Source organism: Epinephelus fuscoguttatus, linkage group LG16, assembly GCF_011397635.1.
Source record: "Epinephelus fuscoguttatus linkage group LG16, E.fuscoguttatus.final_Chr_v1".
Lineage (NCBI taxonomy): Eukaryota > Metazoa > Chordata > Actinopteri > Perciformes > Serranidae > Epinephelus > Epinephelus fuscoguttatus.
The window spans coordinates 36,757,013-36,777,921 of record NC_064767.1 but is presented as its reverse complement, the minus strand read 5'-3'; the positions used below and the strand labels follow the sequence as shown (position 1 = coordinate 36,777,921).

The 20,909-nt window shown below is 39.8% G+C and overlaps 1 protein-coding gene across 4 annotated transcripts in view; it reads right to left on the bottom strand.

The window, feature by feature from the left end:
- ltbp1 (latent transforming growth factor beta binding protein 1) overlaps window positions 1-20,909 on the bottom strand; it is a 213,669-nt gene that overhangs the window by 54,795 nt on the left and 137,965 nt on the right. For 3 of the 4 annotated variants that reach the window (XM_049601156.1, XM_049601157.1, XM_049601158.1), the window contains exons 10-12: window positions 16,921-17,043; window positions 10,119-10,286; window positions 2,393-2,566 (exon numbers count right to left, since the gene is read on the bottom strand). In XM_049601156.1, the coding sequence (XP_049457113.1) occupies window positions 2,393-2,566; window positions 10,119-10,286; window positions 16,921-17,043 (465 nt within the window). The remainder of the gene's footprint in view (window positions 1-2,392; window positions 2,567-10,118; window positions 10,287-16,920; window positions 17,044-20,909) is intronic. The other variant, XM_049601160.1, reaches the window with a different exon arrangement.

Sequence of the window (20,909 nt, the reverse complement as noted above, 5' to 3'; positions counted from 1 at the left end):
GGGATCATACATCAGGGTTTCTAGAGTTACTGTGGCGCTGTAATTTGTTTAAGTGAGATTGCTGTTTATGCCACAGTGTAGACATTTGTCACTGTAACACTGGCATTGTGAAGATGATAAATTAAGACCTAAATTCAAACAAGAGAGGGGGTGTTGATATCTTTGACAGTCCATTGAGTTCAGTCACTTAAAAGCATAACAGATGAAACACAGGTGAATAATGTTAATGTCTTGAAATCTCAAGAATGCAGCTGTTGCAGGGTAAATTCTGTGATGGACAGAAATGCACCATGGCTTTCCACTCAAAGGGCATGTTGATGTCCAGCTGAAAAGGGATGGTACCTCCCCATGATGAACATAAATCAAATGTGCGTCTTATGCTGGCAACAGGTACCCATGGAATACCTAATAACCTTACCTTGCTATCGCTGACACAAAATGTGAGGATGTTAAGAACCAGTGCATTCACTTTACATAAATTTGCCTGAAAGACTCCAGAACTGGAGCTCAAGGATGGATCGATATCGACTGTTTATGACCCAATTCAAATTTAGAAGCTGTAATTTTTTCATGTCGTTTTACTCTTTAGTTTGACACTTGAAAGACAAAGAGATGATAAAGAAATTCAGCAAGTGGAAAACAGCTCCCCCCATCCATGTCCAGGGGGTAGATGTGGACACTGTGCAGAACTGTAAGTGTGTGGGAGTACACCTGGACAACAAGCAGGGCTGGAAAAAGAATCCTGAGCCAACTGTATTTTGTTCTGAGGCTCTGATGATTCAACATCCACATGTCCGCAGTACCATGCTGAGAAGGTTCTACCAGTCTGTGTTAGCTGGTGCTATTTTCATTGCCGTCATGTGCTGGAGCAGTCAATGCCAGCAGAATCAGCAAGTTCAGCTGGCTCTGTCTTGGAGGACCAGCTCAAACATGGACGCCCTCTGGCTCTCAGAACTGAATTTTTCACCCCACATTTATCCCCAGATAGGCAAAGTTGTAATTATTAATGGGCAGTGATAAATACTGTAAAGCGTGCGTTAACACTGAATGACCATTCTTTTGTTATTGTTAAATGTGTGTTGTTAGTATTTTGGAGAATGATACCTATAGGGGTGGTGATGTATGTAACAGTTGGGCTTAATATATTTGGTAACCTTAAAATCTAATGAGGCCATTATTTAACAGTCTGCATCACTTCCTACAGTCATCTCTTGCTTTAAGTACGATACACTGCCTCCACAATCTCCAATGGAACTGCTCTGTTTTTCCATATACCTGTAAGCTTTGAGATAATACAAACAAAATGAACACACTGTATAGTAAGAAGTCTACGTCAGGCAAACGTATCAAATGGTATCAAACTTTGAGCGTAAATGAGCCCTTATTGTCAATGATGCTCTGCAGCTTGTGTATCATTCTCCTCTCCTCGCTGTGCAGGTTCTCCTGTAGTAACCCTGCCTTGTGTGGAGTCCAAGGACAACAGAGAGAACAAAAGGAAGTTGCTCCTTTTGTTTGTCTCATGATGTTGTTAGTCAGATGCCACAGTAACCAATGATGATTGAAGACTAGTAGGGTTTCACACTGTGAAACCCTACCAGGACTTGAGGGGCAAGTTAATTCAGGCAAAGGTAGGGGGAGGAAACGTTTCTATTTTACGATTAAAGTCCATTTTTGTGGAGTTCCAGCGGTTCCAACATTGCCACAGAATGCCTATTTATTTATTAGTAAATTAAAATAATGGAATAGCAGGCTGTTTAACTCGATGGAGAAGGTCGAGATTTATGACATCAGCTTACGATAATGAAAGGAAGTCAGCAGACAAATAAATATATGGAGATAAATAAAAAAGAAATGGGCAGGCAGCTAAAGGTCAGTAAGCTCAAATAGTTCTGCTCTGGGTTGTTTTGCACTAATTTCCTCAAATTAGTAGGCAAACTACTAAACCAAAACCATCTCATCTGCTGCTTTTATAAACTGCTACTTCTATGTTGCTTATTAAAACAGGACAGAGATTACACCCAGTCTTTCAAATTGACAGCTTACCACTTGTAGCATTAATGATGAAATTACACATTGGCCTCAAAGGATATTCAGGTTAAAACATTTCAAACACTTTGAGACAGAGAATGAAAAAGTCTAGACTGAAGACCAAACAGGGCTTTTGCAGTGTGGTCCCCAGATAATTTTGTGGTTTACTGTAAATGATTAGAAACAATATGTCTGCCAAGTTCAGCAGTTCAGGTATCTTGGATCATATTCACGAGTCATGATGAAAAACGTATTGTGAGACTGACACATGTGCCTGACCAACTAAACTAAACCAAACAAAATTAACCAAACTAAACGACACAAACTGAACATGCACTGGTAATATAACATGGTAGAGACTCACCTGGTATAATATCGTCTGGTTTCCCAAAGGCCTCCACTGGTCTCTCTGGTGTTGGCAGAGGTTGGGGGAGTTGTGGGTCCACGGGCTCCTGGTATACGGTGACCGGCTTATTGACAGGCGGATTTGGTAGAACAGTGTAGCCCATTCCACCAGGACAGATGTCTTTGAACTTAGCTACATAATAAAAAAGCAGATATTGTTAATTGTTTAACATTAACTGTATATATAGTCTACAAGACTACATGTTGCAAGGGTTCTGACAATGCTAATTTTATACAGGAATTAATCATTTGAGTTCATGACAAACTCAAAAGGTTAGGTACTAGAAAGAAACCTCGAGAGGAACAGTAGGGGAATCTTTGAATTTTCTAATTTTATGGCTCAAAATGTGGTTTAAGATAGCTCAACAAAACATGATACACACATAAGATTTTGTTTTGCATCTTAACTCAACAGCAATATGAGACAATTCCACCAAAAAATACCTGGAACAAGATGAAGACACAGTCTTGTCTCCATGAGTGCACTCAACATTTTAACAGCAAACAAAACTACAGAGTGCTGTATCTATTCTACCTCTCTACTCCAACATCAGTATATTTCAGTATAAATAAAATCTTGGCATCATTAAAACAACTTTGCCTGTTTTTACCAATTATATATAACTCCCATGAGATAAGGACACCTACAAAAGAGAATAGATGAATTCCCTGTGAAGATTACGTACAATGAAATAGCCCATTCCCATGGAGAAATGATGGAGAAATAACTCAATGACACTATATTAGAGTGCACATCTCTTATTTGGCTATTATAGTCTTCACAGTTTCCAGTAGTCCAGTTTTTGGAGAAGACAAATATACAGGGTCTTTGTGAGCCAAGCATCCCCCTCAACCTTCAGCTGTACCACATCTGATCAGCCTAACATAGCTGGAGACATTCAGTGTTAGAGACAAGTGTGGCCGATCAAGTTTGCCCATTGCTTGATCATGCTCTGAACTACTGTGTTGTTTGACAAGCTCTCCCTGAAACCTCATGCAGATTGGAAGTGGATGACAACAAGGGTTTCCTACCATAAACTCAACCTATATGCTGATGATAGTTCTCTGTTTTCGATGTCCATCACAAACCTCTGTTTCTATTGCCGTAGCGATAAAAATAATTCTAGCTTTATTTGAAAGTTAAATGTCAACCTCAGTATGTTTAAGCTTCCATCCCCTAGCTAAAGCTTAATATGTTTCATGAAAGTCTACAGTTGAACATGTCATTAGTTTTCAGTTCAGGGCAGCATGTCCCAGAGTACATCCTAGTTTTGTTGCAGATTAACGGGGGTATGGAGGACAAAAGTGTGGATTTTCCTTTTACTTCCATTGTGAAGAACACTATAAAATGGGACAAAGATCAATATATAGTGTAATAAAGTGTCTCAAGTTGTAATTTGATAACTCAGAAGGTATTAACTGCCTTGTCCAGGAGAAATGAAGCTCTGACAAAGAACTCCATGAATCAAAAAACAATGTCCTATCTATTATATGACAAGTAAGATCAGTAATGAAGCAGTTACATAATCCTTGGAACAAGATTACACATAAGATATGTAAGAGTTGATTGCTGGAATTGACTAGCATTGCTGCATAGGGGTGGGGGAAAAAATCAATATAGCATAACATATATTTTGCATGGTAATATTTTATCGATACACAGACGCCAAGTATCAATCTCGTATTATACGCATTATTGCTTTTTGCAAATACACAATTTAGTACAACTTTTGGTACTACCGTAAAACTTGGTGTATAAGTCGCATTTTTTCCCCTTTTTTTTCATCTTAAAAGTTGGGTGCAGGTTATAAACCGGTGCGACCTATAGACCAAGGTAAATGCTGACATAGGTAATTTGACCCACAAGATGGCGCTACGTTAGGCTGACCAAACATCCTCTTTTGCCCGGACACGTCCACTTTTCACATCCTGTCTGGGGCGTCCGGGGGGTTTTTATAAACTGATGATAATGTCCGGTTTTCCGTGTGTTTGTGTGTGTTAGAGTGCGGCACGGGCAGCATATTTCTGTCCGAACCCGAACCGAGCCCAACATTATTTAATGACCAAAGCACTGAGTTTGTGTCACACAGTGGTTACAGGCTATTTAACAGGCCGGGCGTGCGCCGTGGGTGCTCAGCTGCGGAGAGGGAGACCTCCGTGTTTGAGACGGGAGCAGGAGGCGGGAGGTCCGATGCTTCTAGCGAGAGGAGAGGGAGAAATAAAACAAAATAAGATAAAATAGGAAAAACCTGTCTCCCTCTTTTATTTTATTTTCAGCGTTTAATCAAGGCTGAGGCGGGCGGCTGGAGGTCCGAGACTTCCAGCGAGGGGAGAGGTAGAAACAAACAGCCAATGTGTGTCTGTGTGTGTTATGTTCAGGTGTTGTCACGTAAATAACAGTGCCCAAGCAATAAACAGGACAGACAACAGGATTTTATTTATTTTTACACTACATTTTCACTGAAAGCTGACCGAATCCAACCCGAGCCCGAATACAATTTATAGCTACATTTCTGACCAATCCTGGCCCACCCATCGGGTACCGTCGGGCTCAGATCGCCACACTCTAGTGTAAAATTATAAGGCATCTTTGAGTAAACTGCGAGTATCATTTAAGTAGGCTATGTCGTGGCCTGCCGAGTGTCCTCTTATTTGGAAATCAAAATATGGTCACCCTACGCTACGTAGTAATTTAAACTCATTCATTTTTGGGATTTGAGTAAGCATGTATAGTTATAGCCCACACTGTAATAAGGTACTGTAATGTTGTCTTCTTAAAAAAGAAAAAGAAGTTTAACGTTAATTTGAATTCATTTTTATGGCTCAGATGTTGTTATGCCATAATTTTATTTCCTGAAGAGGCTATTTGGAAAATTGCAATCTGAAAAGTAACCAAAGCTGCTTAAGAGGTTATTGTGTTTTGAATGTGTTTCAAATTAAAAATAAAGGGAAACAAGTGAATAACTTGTATAACGTTTTTATTAACAAATAGTAATATAAAACCTTGTTTTCCCTGTTTGAGACCTTAAAAAATAGACTGCGACTTATATGCCAGTGCGACTTATATTCCGAGTTTTACGGTACTACTTTTTTGGTTGACTAGATGGTGCTGATGTTTTTTTCTGGTGAGGTCGGCAGAGGTTTCAGTCAGCTGCATTTGGCAGGAAGTTTATCAAAACAAAGATAGAGACACCAGAGAAAGAAATCAGAAATGCGCCGTCAGCATTTAAAAACAAACCTTTGGACTTCTTTTGGGTTTTTTAATAAGGAAGCAAAGGAGGACTTGGATATGACACATGCGATTTGCAAGCACAAAATACTCTGGGAATGCTACAAACATGAGGGCTCACCACACACAACACCATCCAGAGATAGCGGTAGGTGCTGATGTCCTAGGTAATGCTAAACTAGCTGTGCTGAAAAATCAACCCACACTGGACACACTACCATCCAACTCTGAGAGCTAAGAAAATAACACCGTCCATCACCTATTTCATGTGCAAAGATCTACATACCAAGTTATTGAAAACAAAGGTTTTGTTACATGCTAAAAACACTGGAACCTGGGTATGTGACTCCGTCCTGACGTTATTTCACCAACAGAGTCATCCCCAAGCTCCACAGAGAAGTACAGCATAAATTTGAGGAACCTTTGAGTACAGCAGGAAGGGTGGCATTAGCTTCTGATTCCTGGACTCAGTTCAGAAGTGAGGGGGACAAATTGTTCAGATGTCTGTTGAATGATTTATCGTCCTCTCAAATTCAACTGCACCTCTCCTTAGCGGCAAAAGAACCACATAACCACAAACAGCCACAGTACAGCACCAGGGGACCGACTTTAATTCTTTAAAATTATATACTATCAAAATCTTAAGTTTTAGCTGCCAAACTCTGGTTAAGTTGACACAGAATGACCCTTGAGCATCTACAGGGTAACTAGCCAGATAATTAAGTGCCAAATACCTGCCTGGTTTCTCCCTGTGCCTGTTCTATCTGTTGCAATAATATAGATAATACATGTGCAAAGCAAAATTTATAAATAGAATTAGGAATAGTAGTGGTGACATAGCTGTGGAAATTAACCTCAAAGTCACTTTTATGCTATAGATATTTTCTACCAGCCAGTTATAATCTCTCCTCACCTATGAGAACCCTGCATGATCATCCTTGCTGGCCTCTGGTCCACTGTCTCCTCCCTGACCCTGCTCTTTCTACTGTGGCAATAGCGATTGAAAAAATATGTGCAAAGCAATAGTGAACACAAGTTCTTATTAAGGAGGAGTGTTCTTTTTCCTAGCATGAAATTAGCTAGCAAGTGGTTTAACATAGGTAACAATAACATTAGTATTCTTGTTAACTAACTTAACTTGATATATTGGCATCTATTAATTAGTCATCATTTAGCTAACATTATCTACATGCAACAGCATTACTCAACTTACACAGTTTGTTTGGAAGAAACTGTGCAAGGTTTTTTGCTTCTTGCTGACTGCTGGTTTGCTGAACATAGTCAACACACAGCAGCAGTGCCCAGCAGCACACGTCTTGTCTGTGTGACTGATTCACATCACAACACGACAGCATGTGTATGCAGCCTGGCGTCGTCTACTCATGGTACGCTTATACACGGCTCGGAAAAACACGTTACCACATGATAAAAACGAATTGAACAGTTGTAACGGCTGTAAAAATAAAGTGCGGGGGACAGAGGGTACAGATACAGGAAGTGCGGGGGACATGTCCCACATGTACCATGATGGTGTTGGTCAGTCTTTCTGCTTTGCATCACATTTTGCTGCAATAAAAATGATTAAAGTCAGATGAACAGACTGAAAACTTTATCTTATGAGGTAAAACTGATGTTGATAAAGTTTTCCTTTGGGGAAATAATTTGAAGTTGGAAAAAACAGTAATAAATCACAATATATTTTATTGCAATACTCAGCATATTGCAGTAATATCACATCGTGACCTTGGTCTCGTGACAATATTGTATCGTGGGTCTTCTGGTGATACCCACCCCTAATTATTTTGATCTGATCAATAACTTCAATGAACTGTACTAATACCAGCCCTTACTGTCATAATGACCTACTTTAATAAATAATGCTGGTAAATCTCTGAGAACTGGCAAGACATGAAACCTGGAGAATCTAAAAAGTAAGTATCTCTTTAGGCATCCAAGAATCTTGGTAGTGCAGAAAGTTCAGGCTTTGACAGAGACAATGCTTATGCTTGTTCCAAGAATAAATGCCCTTGTGTAATGGAATGTTTGGCTTGTTTTCATCATCATGCAACAGTACAATATTTTTTTGTGTAACTATAGACATGAGGAAGCAATGGGCACTGAACAGGAAGCACTCACACTGGTAAAAGGAAATAAAAGGTCAGTGGTACAGGTTGCATTATATGATTCTAATTACCATTTCTAAATTGGAAATTTGGAACAATCACATTAGCTGTAGTTAGATTACCTGATGTAATTAATGGGATAACTTTGATTGTCTTGATGTGAAACAAGTGTCTGAATTACTTAAAACAGCTTTGTTCTGACTGACAAGTTCAACTCACCACCAAACTTTAAGTCACTACTTATTTCTCTCAAGCACCATAATTGTAATTTATATGCATAGCAAAAGTCAAACTACATACTTCATATTCCACCTAGATCTCCATGCACATTACCATAAAATATATACTGCTGACAAACTATGAGGTATAAAGGTGACATGAGCCTGGCAAAAAAAAACCATTTTAAATACATTAAAATGCACAGCCATTTTAGGATGTAACTAACTGCAAATGCCCAAAAATAATAATTACTGCCTGACTTAACTGTACTGATATAATGAGATATGTGGAAATGAAATAAAGATAAAAAGGACAGGTGTAAAAGTGACTAATCTAAAAGCAACTCTAAAAGCAACATAGCCAGGCCGTGACACCCATGCAGACAGAAAGCATCAGGGATAAAAGAATGAGACACGCAGAGGATCTTTTTTGTCTCCTTTCTTTTTTTTTCTTTTTCTTTTGTTAAATTTACTGTCTTTTATCTACGTTGATAAAAGTTTATTTGTGAAAAAGACCATAAAATGCTTGAATTCCTTCGCTTGGGGCAGTAAGTCCCTCCCAACCCAGAGAGAGCCATTTGCCTAGACCTGCTACAATAATCTTTCATCATAATACACTGAGAATGACAGTGGTGTGAACCAGGTCAGCTTCAGGTTCAAGTCTGCAGCCATGCTGGTAGCTCTCTGAGGCTATACTTGAACATAGCAGTGCTTTAATCTAAATGCTAACATCAGTAGTCTAATATTGTTACAATGACATGCTGATGATAAACAGGTGATGTTTACCATGTTCACCATCTTAGTTTATTGTGTTAGCATGCTAGCATTTGCGAATTAGCAATAAACAAAAAGTACATCAGAGGCTGATGAGTATGTCATGAGTTTTGCAGGTCTTCGGTCATAAACCAAAGTACTGATCAAATCACAATTTTGACTGGATGATGTCACTAGACGAAAGGGCAATTCAGTCTGAACCAGCATGGCTGACCGACAAACAGAATGACAGTCCTACATTTTCTGGAGCCACTCCATTAGCAGGCCTGAAAAGTACTTGCTCTATAAATCTGGTTCTCAGTTCCTCTACCCTTGTGGCTTCAAGGATAAACAAAGTCTTGCAGGACACTGGCCCACAAGGCAGAACTGAGTGCCTCAGTTCTATACTATGTTGCACTGAGGTACAAACCTTTGCTAATTCACAAGGCCAAACTAAAGTGCTAAACTGAAGAGTGTTTGGCATCATCTTCTCTTCATTTAAGTGAGAAAGGTTTTGTGCTTTTAGTTCTCGTTGGGTACTTTTACATGCATGTTAATATTCCACTATTATTCAGAATATGACAATATTCTGAATTTATTGCGGGTCATGTAAACAGCATATCCTGTTTAGATATTCCAAATTATGCCTTTTTCAGAATTTAGCATTTTCCGATGAAGACATACGAGATACATTGGTATTATTCGGGTTTTAATGGCATTATTTGGGCACGTATAGAGCCCATTCAGAATATGCATGTCAATTGGGGTTTTTACTGCATTTTACGGCATACAGCCCCTTGCCTGTTTATGGCCGGCTCTGTGCTTTGTTGTGGAGGCGTTGTACACAATTCACACTGACAACATTTTGCAAGGCTGGTGTAGAGATGCATGCCCAAAAATTAAAAACCAACAACTTCTGGTCAGAAGGAAAAAAATACCTACTTTTAAACATTAAGAAAGACTTCAATATCAACAAGTTTTTGGAAGTGCACAAATTACGCCAACCTTTTCAAGAATGTGGTTGAAGGAATGAACGAGGGAAGCTGAGCTTGCATGGTCCAACAAGTTCACCTCTGGTAGAAAAACTAAAAAAAATCTGATTTTGATGCAAAGAAGCACAACAAATGGCTTCAGGCGTTCCAGTGTTGTATATTTTGATGCAATAAACAGTATGTTATGGCTTGTTAATCGGAGTATGGGGGCTGCATGTAAATGGGAATATTAGTGGAATATTCATCTCCATGAAAACAGCTTAGATAGAATATTGTCTTTTTCAGAATAAGAGCAAAAACTGGACTATTTTGTGCATGTAAACGTACTCACTGAGACAGAGTCAGTGCCTGAAGTGGCTTGGGGCCTTACCTGTTCCTGGAGGGGGGCATTTGTCACAATGCGGGCCCCAGGCTTTGCCCACACTGCAGCAGCAGAGCTGTTTACTCAGCTGGGTAGAAACTGGGTGCAAACACTGCCTCCCTGAGCTGACCAAACGGAAGCAAGCCCCCTTCTCCTCTTGGATGGCAGGTGTGTTGGCTAAAGAGGAGTGCAGGTGGAGGAGGAAGGGGATGTAGGAAGTGGTGCACCAGAGTGTTGGAGATACATACATGAGGGAAAGAGAGAACAGAGAGTGGAGAAATAAAGAGGTCCCCTTCACCAAAGCAACCTCCCCTTCTCATCTGAACAACATTTTGCAACAAACATAGCCTAAGTATATTTTTGAAACACTAATGCATAGAGAAAAAAACATCTACATTTAAACGCCTGAAGCCAAACACAATACACAGAAACACAATTAAAGCACAGACAACATGAAGGAAAAGAAACTGTTTCATGCAAATGCTTCATGCACTACCAAAGTCATTGCTAGCTCAGATGACAGCAAGCAGGAGAGTTTTGGCTCAGTTTGTGTTTTTAAGTCTTGCAGTGTAATCGAACATCTTTACAAAATACCAACTGGAAACCTTTCAAATTGGAGCACAGACAAAATAATGACCTTCAAAGGGAACCAAGAATGTTCAGTTTAAATTTTCCTTTTTGCCTAAGACATTACCTGGAGTAAATCAGTTAAATTACTGGTAAAATACTTGACCTGTTCCCCAACAGATTTCAAAACAGCAGGAATAACTGTTATGAAAGGTTGTCTGAAGCTTTTTCTGAAGCTTTAATTCTGCTTGTAGTTTGGATGCTGCATGAATGGTAACTAAACACATCAATAAGATTCTTCAATCCCCTCATATAAGAAGTTAAGCAATTGGGTACAAACTCAAAATGTGAAGTATTCAGGCACCGTCATGTTTTGTGCAAATTTTTCATATTAATCACATGGGATGCACAATATTGGATATTTTGCCAATATTCAATATACCGACATATAACAACTTATTTGGCCCATAGCTGATCTCGATAAACCTACTTTTTTCCCTACCTAATTTTAGTGATCATCAAGTCTTCTGTAGTGGAATTACCATTATATTACACATACATACTCTTCTTGTGATGGCCCACCAGCAAATGGAGACATGAAATACAATGCTTTACAATGTGTGTATTATTCATTCATTGTGCAAAATAAGAAACAGCATGTTGGCCGATACTGAAAATTCATTTTAAAGCTGATATTGGCTAATATTATCGTGCATCCCTATTAATCACATATTCACATACAGTATTGAGGGCATTTGCTATTACACTCTAAAGGGAACTGTAAAGGAACACTTTGATATTTTGGAAAATACATTTATTCACTTTCTTTTTGAGTGTGAAGATAGAGACAACTTTTGTGCCTGTGTGTTCCCAGCTGGCCACCAATGGCGTTAGATGTTAATATTTGGTCTGGATGTCACAAATGTTCAATGAACAGCTCTGGACTTGTTGGACTTTTTCAGCGATTTACCACTCAAAGTAAACTCAGTCAGCAGCTTCTCTGGCAGCAGCACAGCATCTCTCTCTCTACCACTCCTTTCCTACATGTACACGCATGTACATGACGCTCGTGGCTCTACAAATACTACAAATATGTGAATGAGCAATAGTCATCGTAACATAACAGCCTACCAAAATAAATGCAGGTCTGTGCGTGCATGGCTGCGTCTGATGGTAGTCGCAGAGCAATATGCTTATATATACACTATTTACAGATTTAAGGTTACTTTTTTGTGTTTGGCAGCTTTCTACAAGTGTAATTTGTGGTTGATTTTATTTTGTTGTATTATATATAATACATACAGAATCTGAATCTCGCTAAAGAAATGAGAGATAATTTTTGTTATTGAATTTTTCTGTTGTTACTACTGAATCTTTGAAGGCAAGCTGTCACATTTATCTTGACATATAGTATAAAACTATAAAATTTATTTTGTTGCAAGTTTATATTTTTGAAATTAATATTTTTCCATATTTTAATAAATCATCAAGAATATTGATATCTCAAAAATGCCATAAAATATTGTGATAATATTTTAGGGTCGTATCGCCCACCCCTATTATGATTGTTATATAACATTTCTGTGAATAGATGCCCCTAAATCCTACACCCTGGACCTTTTAGTAATGAGACTGATATCCATCTTCTCATCCTACTCAGAAGAAAAGCAAATAAATATATCTGTAAAAATGTTTAAAAGTCTCTAATTTACAGTAGGTCATCTGCCCAAAATGAATTAATAGGCAAGCAGGGCCTTGGCCAGGCGGCTAACCAAGAAATCAATGGCCTCTCACTGCAGAGTTGGTCTGCAGAAATGGGACAACCTGACAGAGGGAAAACTATCCCTGAGGCACTGTGCCAGTCTGGCCTTTATGGCAGAGTGAGTAGATGGAGTTACTGCTGAGTAAAAGGCAGATGACAGACAAACCGGAGTTTGCCAAACTGCACTTACAGGACTATGAGGGCATGAGGGAAATGTGTCTGTGGTTCCATGAGACAAAAAGTAAGCGCTTTGGTCTTTGCCATGAAGCAACGTGGTGGTTGCAACGTCATGCTACGGGTATGCTTTTCATTATGGGGGAGTCAGTGTCTGATCAGGATTTAGCTAAACAGGGAAAAAACAAAAACGGAGAAGTCCTTAAAGATAACCTACCTCAGGCTTAGGGCCTCAGAATGCTCCAAACAAAGTGCTTGTCAAATTGTACAACATCTGAAACCCCCTCCCCCAACAACTTTCCAGCATCAGAATCAATGGGGCTGCACCCAACAAGTTCTGTGACTTTCCAAAACTGAAAATCCAACAACCACATTTACTTCAGGGAGGGATTGGTCAGGTGTGCAGCTATGAGAAAGTAGACAGGATCTCAACAACTCTCAGGAGCTCTCTGTTTTTATTCCTGACACTACTACTACATCATGTGTACAACATGGAGTATGGTAACACAAATGCCCTCTAAGAAAGACTGTCCCATAGGGTGCATTGTTAACAAGAATTCTTAGAGAGAGATTGCAGAGGCAGGCAGACACTATGACAGACTTTCCATCCTGCCATTTATAAACACTTTGGTCTTTAGACATGATCAAAAATATGATTGATTGATTCTGCCAGAAACAGACTGCTTCCACCATGACCCATACTCAGATTAGTGACAAACTAGAATTACTGCCTCACGGCTGTAAGCATACACACATCTTGTCCCCTGCAGTACAGAAGGTCTATACAATCATCACAGTTTTAAGGTGAGACCTCAAGATTAGTGTCACCAATTCAGTATTCAAATAAATGTCTTCCTTCTGTTCCTGAGATATGATGTTGAATAATATATTGCAGACAGTGTTTTTGTGGAACATTATGATGTCATAATGAAGTTGATCTTTTAGATATAAAATGTCATAATTAGCATATTAATTCAAGAGTTACATGTTTTGTGAGGTTACAGTGGCCTTCATCTTTTACCTTCGACTACCAAAATCTAATAAGTTCATTACTGTGTCCAAGTGGACATCTGTGCCAAATTTGAAGAAATTCCACGAAGGCATTCTTGAGATATATGGAAGTACGACTGGACAACCCAAAAACGCAGTGCCTCCAGCCATGGCTATCACCTGCCAGGAGGCATAAAAATAAATGGACAGGGGGTGTCGGTAGTGTGGTGGATAGTGCCGGTGCCCCATGTACAGAGGCGATGCCTCATTGCAGTGGTTGCAGGTTCGATTCCGGCTTGTAACCCTTTGCTGCATGTCATCCCCCCACTCTCTCTCTTTCTCCCCATTCCACACTGTCGTGTCAATTAAAGGCAAAAAGCCCAAAAAATAATCTTAAAAAAAAAAAAAATAAATAAATAAATAAATGGACAGTTGAAGCACAGCTCATCATGATTAGAAAAAGTCAAAAGGCCTGTTGCAATTATTCCATAATTGCCTGATTGTGATTGTTAGATTTCAGAATCAAAGAATCTAAGTCAAAGCTAGAAATATCACAACAAATAGTAAAATGAGGTGCATTTCCATAAAATTGAACACAAGGTTTCACATGTAAAAAAACATGGTGTGTTTGACAGCTCTGGGAACAGCTATGCTGGAGATCACTTACACACAGTCCATTGCCTCTTAATTTCAGTATGTTTAAATCCAGAATTATGTTGCAATGTAATCAGACCAAACAGCTGATCTCTCATGCAATATTCACTAAATCATAATTTATTCAACAACATGTGGTATAAACTCTTTATCAATGGCTTAAAACTACTTGGATGGATGGCCTGTGGTTTCTACACACACACACTGTGACAAAAGCAGGGCAATTACACTTTAGGGTTAGGGTTAGGGTAATCCAGAATAGCAAAGGGTTGAAAATTATCAAATATATTGAATAAATATATTTTTTTAGCCATTAAACTCTTTAGCAGAGAAACATTTCAAATTTGTTTGTGTTATTGTTCACTAGCACATGTTAAATATTCTTTGTTCTTTTAACATCGGGTTGTGTTGTTAATTTGCTAACTCACTAATTAGGGTCTTAAATCCATCCTGCCAGTCTTCCTGTTACCCTTTATGAATGACGATTATAGACTACTGCAGTCTGCTGGTGTGGAGAGTTATTTCCTCTCATGCAGGCACAGAACGTACGTGCTAGTTGGTTGTCAGCTGTAGTTTTAAGCCTCGTTTTCACAAAACAGTCAGGTACGGTTCAGTTCGGTTCTGTAAGCATGTCTTCGGTTTCCAAGGTGAAAAGTTGTGGATGGTACCAATAGAACTGTTCCTTACCGTCCTCATTTTTGGTCAACCCCTTCTGGTGGGGTACTTAGCACACTGATCTAGTACTAAAAGGTGGAGCTAGAAACACTGCAGTCTGCTGACTGGTGAATAGAGGATGGCCACTCTTGCTCAGGGCTGAGTTGTGGCTGGTTTTATGTAACCACTTTTTGTACTGTGGCAGGTTTTACATATATTAGCAAACTATAACTATAAAATGAAAGGATGTTTTGCTGCCTCTCACAGAAGCTGTATACTGAGAAAAAAAATAACTTAATTCACAGGGCAGACTGCCAGCAACTTTTAAGATGGAAGGTTTACTTGTAAATTTACTCAATGCATGAGTTGATGAAGTGAATCCATCAGCACACCTTAAATTTGGATATGACAACTTTGACCATTCCACTTGTTTTTATTGTCTCTCTTGGATGACTCAGACTTTTAGTAATGAAAGGATCCTCAAGCGTTTAAAAATATATAATAATTTTGTCTGCATTGTGTAAAATGATTATATTCTAATCCTCACTTGGGAAAAAAAAGAGTCTTGGAGCGTTGTTCCTGTAAGCTCCAACAACACTAAACCCGTGCACTTGCCTGAGAAGGACTAAGTGCAAAAACCTGCTATTTTTAAATATCCCATATGGACAAACTCTCACTGCAGTCTATTCCTTTTTGTTCTGAAAATGTCAGTGTGCAACCTCATTCTATGAATGATACATGAGGTGCAGACTTCCCCGTGTCACTGGTGATGAGGAAATACAGCGAGTGTTGGACATAGCAGTGAGTGACAGCAACCCCACCCACATATAAAACTACTGTTTGTGGTGGAAACGCTAAATGGACCAAGGGTCTAGGTACCATGTCTAAGGGGTTAGTTTTGGTATGAAAGGTACTATAATAAAAGTGTTTGGTGGGCATTTGTGCTGTTTTCAAATGCAATTTTTTGGCCGAGACACAACATAAGGCACATGATGTCGGTTTGGAGTGTCTCAGCCTTTACTTGTCAATTTTATCAATGTTTCACCACAAGTCACTGCTTGCACCTTATTTTATCTTTATCTTTAACTTTTCTTGTTTTGTTCTTTTACTTTTAGACAGTCTACTGTAACATGTGGCCAGGGACAGATCAAAATGAACCTTTGGTCTCATTTTTTCTGGCATATTTACTGCAATGTTCATTATTAAGCACTGTCCCTGCAAAATAAACTAATAAATAAGTCTCTTCTGTTTGCTTTTTATTAGCCATGAGCTAAAAGGACACAGCCCCTTTATAATTTATCTCACACAAGTGCAGACAAACGCATACACACATGGAAGCTCCCTGCACTGCAACATTAGGGGAACACATGGTTGTCAGGACAAAGAGAAATTGATGACTTACACCACTCATTAATCATGTTCAAGATTGATCACTTTGGCTCTTGTGCATGAGCATTTGCTTTTCTAACTACGTCCTCTCTCTGTTCCCCAGATTATGTACTTTAACCCTTCCTCTCTCCTTTTATCCTCTCTGCCCTGCTCCTTTTATTCAAGAGCCATAACACTGGTTGAGCTCGATGTTCGGCCTTGCAGTACATGCTTGGGGGGGGGGGGGGGGGGGGTCAGATGATACACTGCAAATGATATACAATGAACACCATGCTTTCATCCATGCACTGTTTTTATATGCATAACATCAAACACATTTAATTTTCAGCAGCAGTCTTAGCAGTCTTTCTTATGCTTACTTTGGAGCAGGTGGTAGGAGGAGATATTGAAACTTGTATTTCCCATGTCTTGTGTCATTATGTGATGGGAAATATCAAACTCATATAGGGAAGCTTTTGTATGAGCAAATCTGCACATTAGAGATCAACATGCAAACATACTTCATTTCTATCAATAAAAGATCTTGTGACAGTGTTCTGTTGGAGGTTCTGGGTTTGGAAGTTAATTATTGAGCAGTAATGAGAGAAATAATCCAAGACAATGTTAGATTGTGGGACTTACATATGCAAGTTGTAAGCGTGGGGTCAGGGACATAGCCAGGTTTACACATGCACCTGTAGCTGCCCATGGTGTTCACACAGTTTCCATTAGGACACACACCCTGTAGCTGGCACTCATCTACATCTGTGAATCAACAAGAAATGAAAAACACAATCAATCCAGGGAATTTTCAAAGGATTTCATAACATTGCAAGATGGGAAACAGACATTTTCACAAACAAAACGAATCTGGCACATGTATCCCAGGATTGTCTTTCACTGTATATTTTCCTAATACATATGCAGGTTAATATTTCTTATCATATTCTATTATCAAACAACAAAATGTGTGCACCTTGGCAGACATATGTGTTCTCTGTGTCCTTTGTAGTGTCATCTCAGATTCCTGCTGACCTTCACACACTAGGGACGCTCCAGACTAATCCTGCATATCTGCCATGTATTGTCATCTCAGCCTGCTAGTGTTGTTAACACCCTGCTCTTTGAAATTACAGCCAGGCTCTGTGCTGCAAGCATTACACTCTATATGTGTATGAAAATTTGAGTTGTGTGAATGTGAGAAATTAGTGATATATATATATATATCACCAGGGCAGGACATATCAGCCATTGCTAATTTACATGAATTCAGTGAGCAAGTTGATGGCAGGACAAAATAAAAACAGAATGCAATAATATGCTTAATTTATTTTAATCTGAAATGTAAAAACACCCACAAGGTTCCTCTGATGCATTGCATTGCATTGGCTCTGATAAAATGACATATTCATTTTTAAACAGAGTATTCTCGGGGGTTTTTTCAACAGTTATATGTAGGTTTTATCTGTTGGAGAGCCACAGAGCTGCATGTGCTTGCACAATGTGATTTTCCCAAGTAAGATATGCTCCTCAACATCCCACAGTGCATTCCTGGACCAACACTGCAATCAACCAATCACAGCCCTCTGACATCATCAGTATGCTGCCCCTGTGCTTCTTCCAAAAGCTAGTTTTCTATTCTTCACTAACACTAAACAAAATCCTAATAAACTACTGCAGGGCTGACGAGCTGGCTTGCTAACTAGGTAGACTATGGTAATGAGTAGGCTTGCCAATAGGCTAAAATATTGTTTATCAACATTAAGAATAGACTAATTTTCCCTCTTTTTCCATAGCCCATTCAAAACAATATTTTTGAAAGACTGCAGTGCTAGTGTTGATTCAGATCCATCATTATCATCTTCATCCTGTTAAATTTGTTCGAATTGATCCAGGAACATCATTGTCATGTTTACCCTGAAATTTTTTTGTCTTTTTTTTTTTCCTACCTGTCTGCATTGGTCTTCGTAGCTTAGCGCCACGAAAGGGTGTAAGCTTCTTATGAAGATTGATGCACTGTTAATCTTGCAGTCAAGTATTTTATACCCATAATGCGTGGTTGTGACCGTCACCCACCCTCCCTGGAGACTAGCCTATCAGCCCTTATTGGAAAAACTTCCTAATATGTGCCAGAGAGGGCCGTGATACACCAAAGTGTGTCAAGGGGAAAGTAAGGAACAAGCAGGGGGAATTGAGGGGCAGGTGCTTAAGTCCTGAGTTATATAGCAACAGTGCATGCGGAGAAGAAGGAGGAAAAAACAAACAAACAAGCAAGCAAACAAACAAAAAAAAAAAAAACAGAGGAGGAACAGGCTGTGTAGCTGATGTATTGTGGCCTTGAGGTGGTTGTGCTCCATACAGATTATCAAAAATAAACATATACACGTCTACTATACTGTACTGAAAAACAAAAACAAAAGAGAAGTCTATACTGAAAACCAAAAATGTGAGAGTCCTGGTGGAGGAGGAAAGCCCAATTGTGGAAAGAGTTGCCAGCGCAGTGTGGTAGGTTTGAGAAGCAAGTGGGCCCCTTTTAAGTGATCCCATCGGTTCTTTGCGATGCGTTATGGAGCTGAAGTATCGAACATGTATGCGTGTATTTGAACCCTCCCAATGTGTTTATGAAAACCATCACCAGGGTCCAGGGCCAGCCCTGCGGGGGAAGGCAGGCGGTATGGCACCCCATGACCGCAGGAGCGCCCAGACCCCACGCCCAGGGAGCCACAGAGGCTGCAGGACACCACGCAGGCCCAAGGACCCGGGGCAGCAATGGCCAGCAGCCCCAGGGAGGAGCCAGAGACACACCCCAGACAGGCGGGGCAGGAGGGCCCGCCCACCGACGCGGACCCGCCCCCCGTCATGTTTATCCTGACTAACTTGTTTACGTTGATCCAGGACTGTCATCAGAATGCTCATCCTGGATATTTGTTTAAACAGATCCAGGACCATCTTTCACATGTTGATCTGGATAATTTGTTCGTTGATCCAGGGCCATCATTTCCATCTTCAACCTGGTTAATCTGTTTATGTTGATCCAGGACCATCACTACCATGTTGACCCTGGATAATCTGTTGATATTGATTCAGTATCATCATCGCCATGTCGATATTGGATAATTTGTTTATGTTGATCTTGTACAATTATTGCCATGTTAATCCTGAATAGAATTACTAATATTGATCCGGGACCATCACTGCTATGATGACATTCACATACACAAATTACCAAGAATAAACATGCCGATGATGGTCCTGGATCTGTCACGGCCTTGGCTGTGTGACTAATTTCCCTGTGTTTTATCTTGTCCTCTGTTCCCCTCCCCCGGTCCGTCTCTGTGTGTGTCTGTGCCAGCGTTGCCAGGTGGGAAATGTAGGATTATTGTACCAGAGACTCAAAATTATCGTATTTTGAGGGAAATTATCGTACATCCGTCATAACCAAAATAACAATCCTACTGATGCGCTATAGGCAAATATAGTCACTCTAGTGTTTACTTTTTTCCATTTTCCTTGCTTCTGTTTTTCCTCTTCTTCTTCTTCTGTTTTGAATCTCATTCTCGCTCGACTTCCTGACAGGTCCTAGCGCCTCGTGGGGCAGGTACAGCTGACCATTCAGCCAATTGTGCTCATTGTTCAGAGACAAACGTCACCCATATCTCATGCTAAGCAAAGTGCAATTGGCTGGAAACATGTCACATGGGAACAGATGTCTTCAGGGCATACTGATTACAACCACACATTCATGAAATGGTCAAATTATCGTACATTTGGCCTTTTTTGGGATTACTGATCATACAGAGGGCCAAATTATCATACAAATACGATAATTATTGTTCACCTGGCAACACTGGTCTGTGCTGTGGGTTAGGCAACTCTCTCATTCTCCTGGGTCCCTGATCACATTGATTTAACTCACCTGCTCCCTGCTGCTCACCTGAGAACCATCTAGTAATTTAACCTACAGTATAAAATACCGGCTCTCCTTTACAGTACTTGCCAGATCGTTGAGTCTACCACTGCGGATCACCACCTGCCTGCCTGCCTGCCTACCCGCCTGCCTGCCCACAGTGAGCGGTGAGCAATGTAGAGAGAATAGCAAACGGGGGCAAGTGCTCCACATATTTGTGTGCCTGTTTGTGCCTCTTGAGATTTTTTTCTGCAACACAGAATATCCACATCTCAAGTGCTAGTTGAACAGTTGCTGTTGAATTTCAATTCGGGGATGAATAAAGTTATTTCTATTCTATTCTATTCTATTCTATATGAGCAGAAACTTGCAGATTTTGAACTCTGTCTCACCTCTCCTGATGGCGGGACAGGCCCACAACCTAGGGCTCAAACTGCACCAGGGCTCGTGACCAATAATTGTGTTTCCATCACTACACAGAGGAGGAAAATACACTGGCTGAAACTACACCGTCATATCTTTTATAAAGGTCCTAATATCCAAATTCCCTTATTTCAGCCAAAGACTAAAGTGTGGTGTCAAATGTAACTTCCAATAAATCAGGGTCTTTAGTAGGAATGTCCCAATTAAGTTTTTTGGCCTTGAGTCTTTTAATACTGGGTGTAACCTGACGCTGATTCTGATCTCATACTAAGGCTGTGTTTACCTTAATGTTGATTAGATA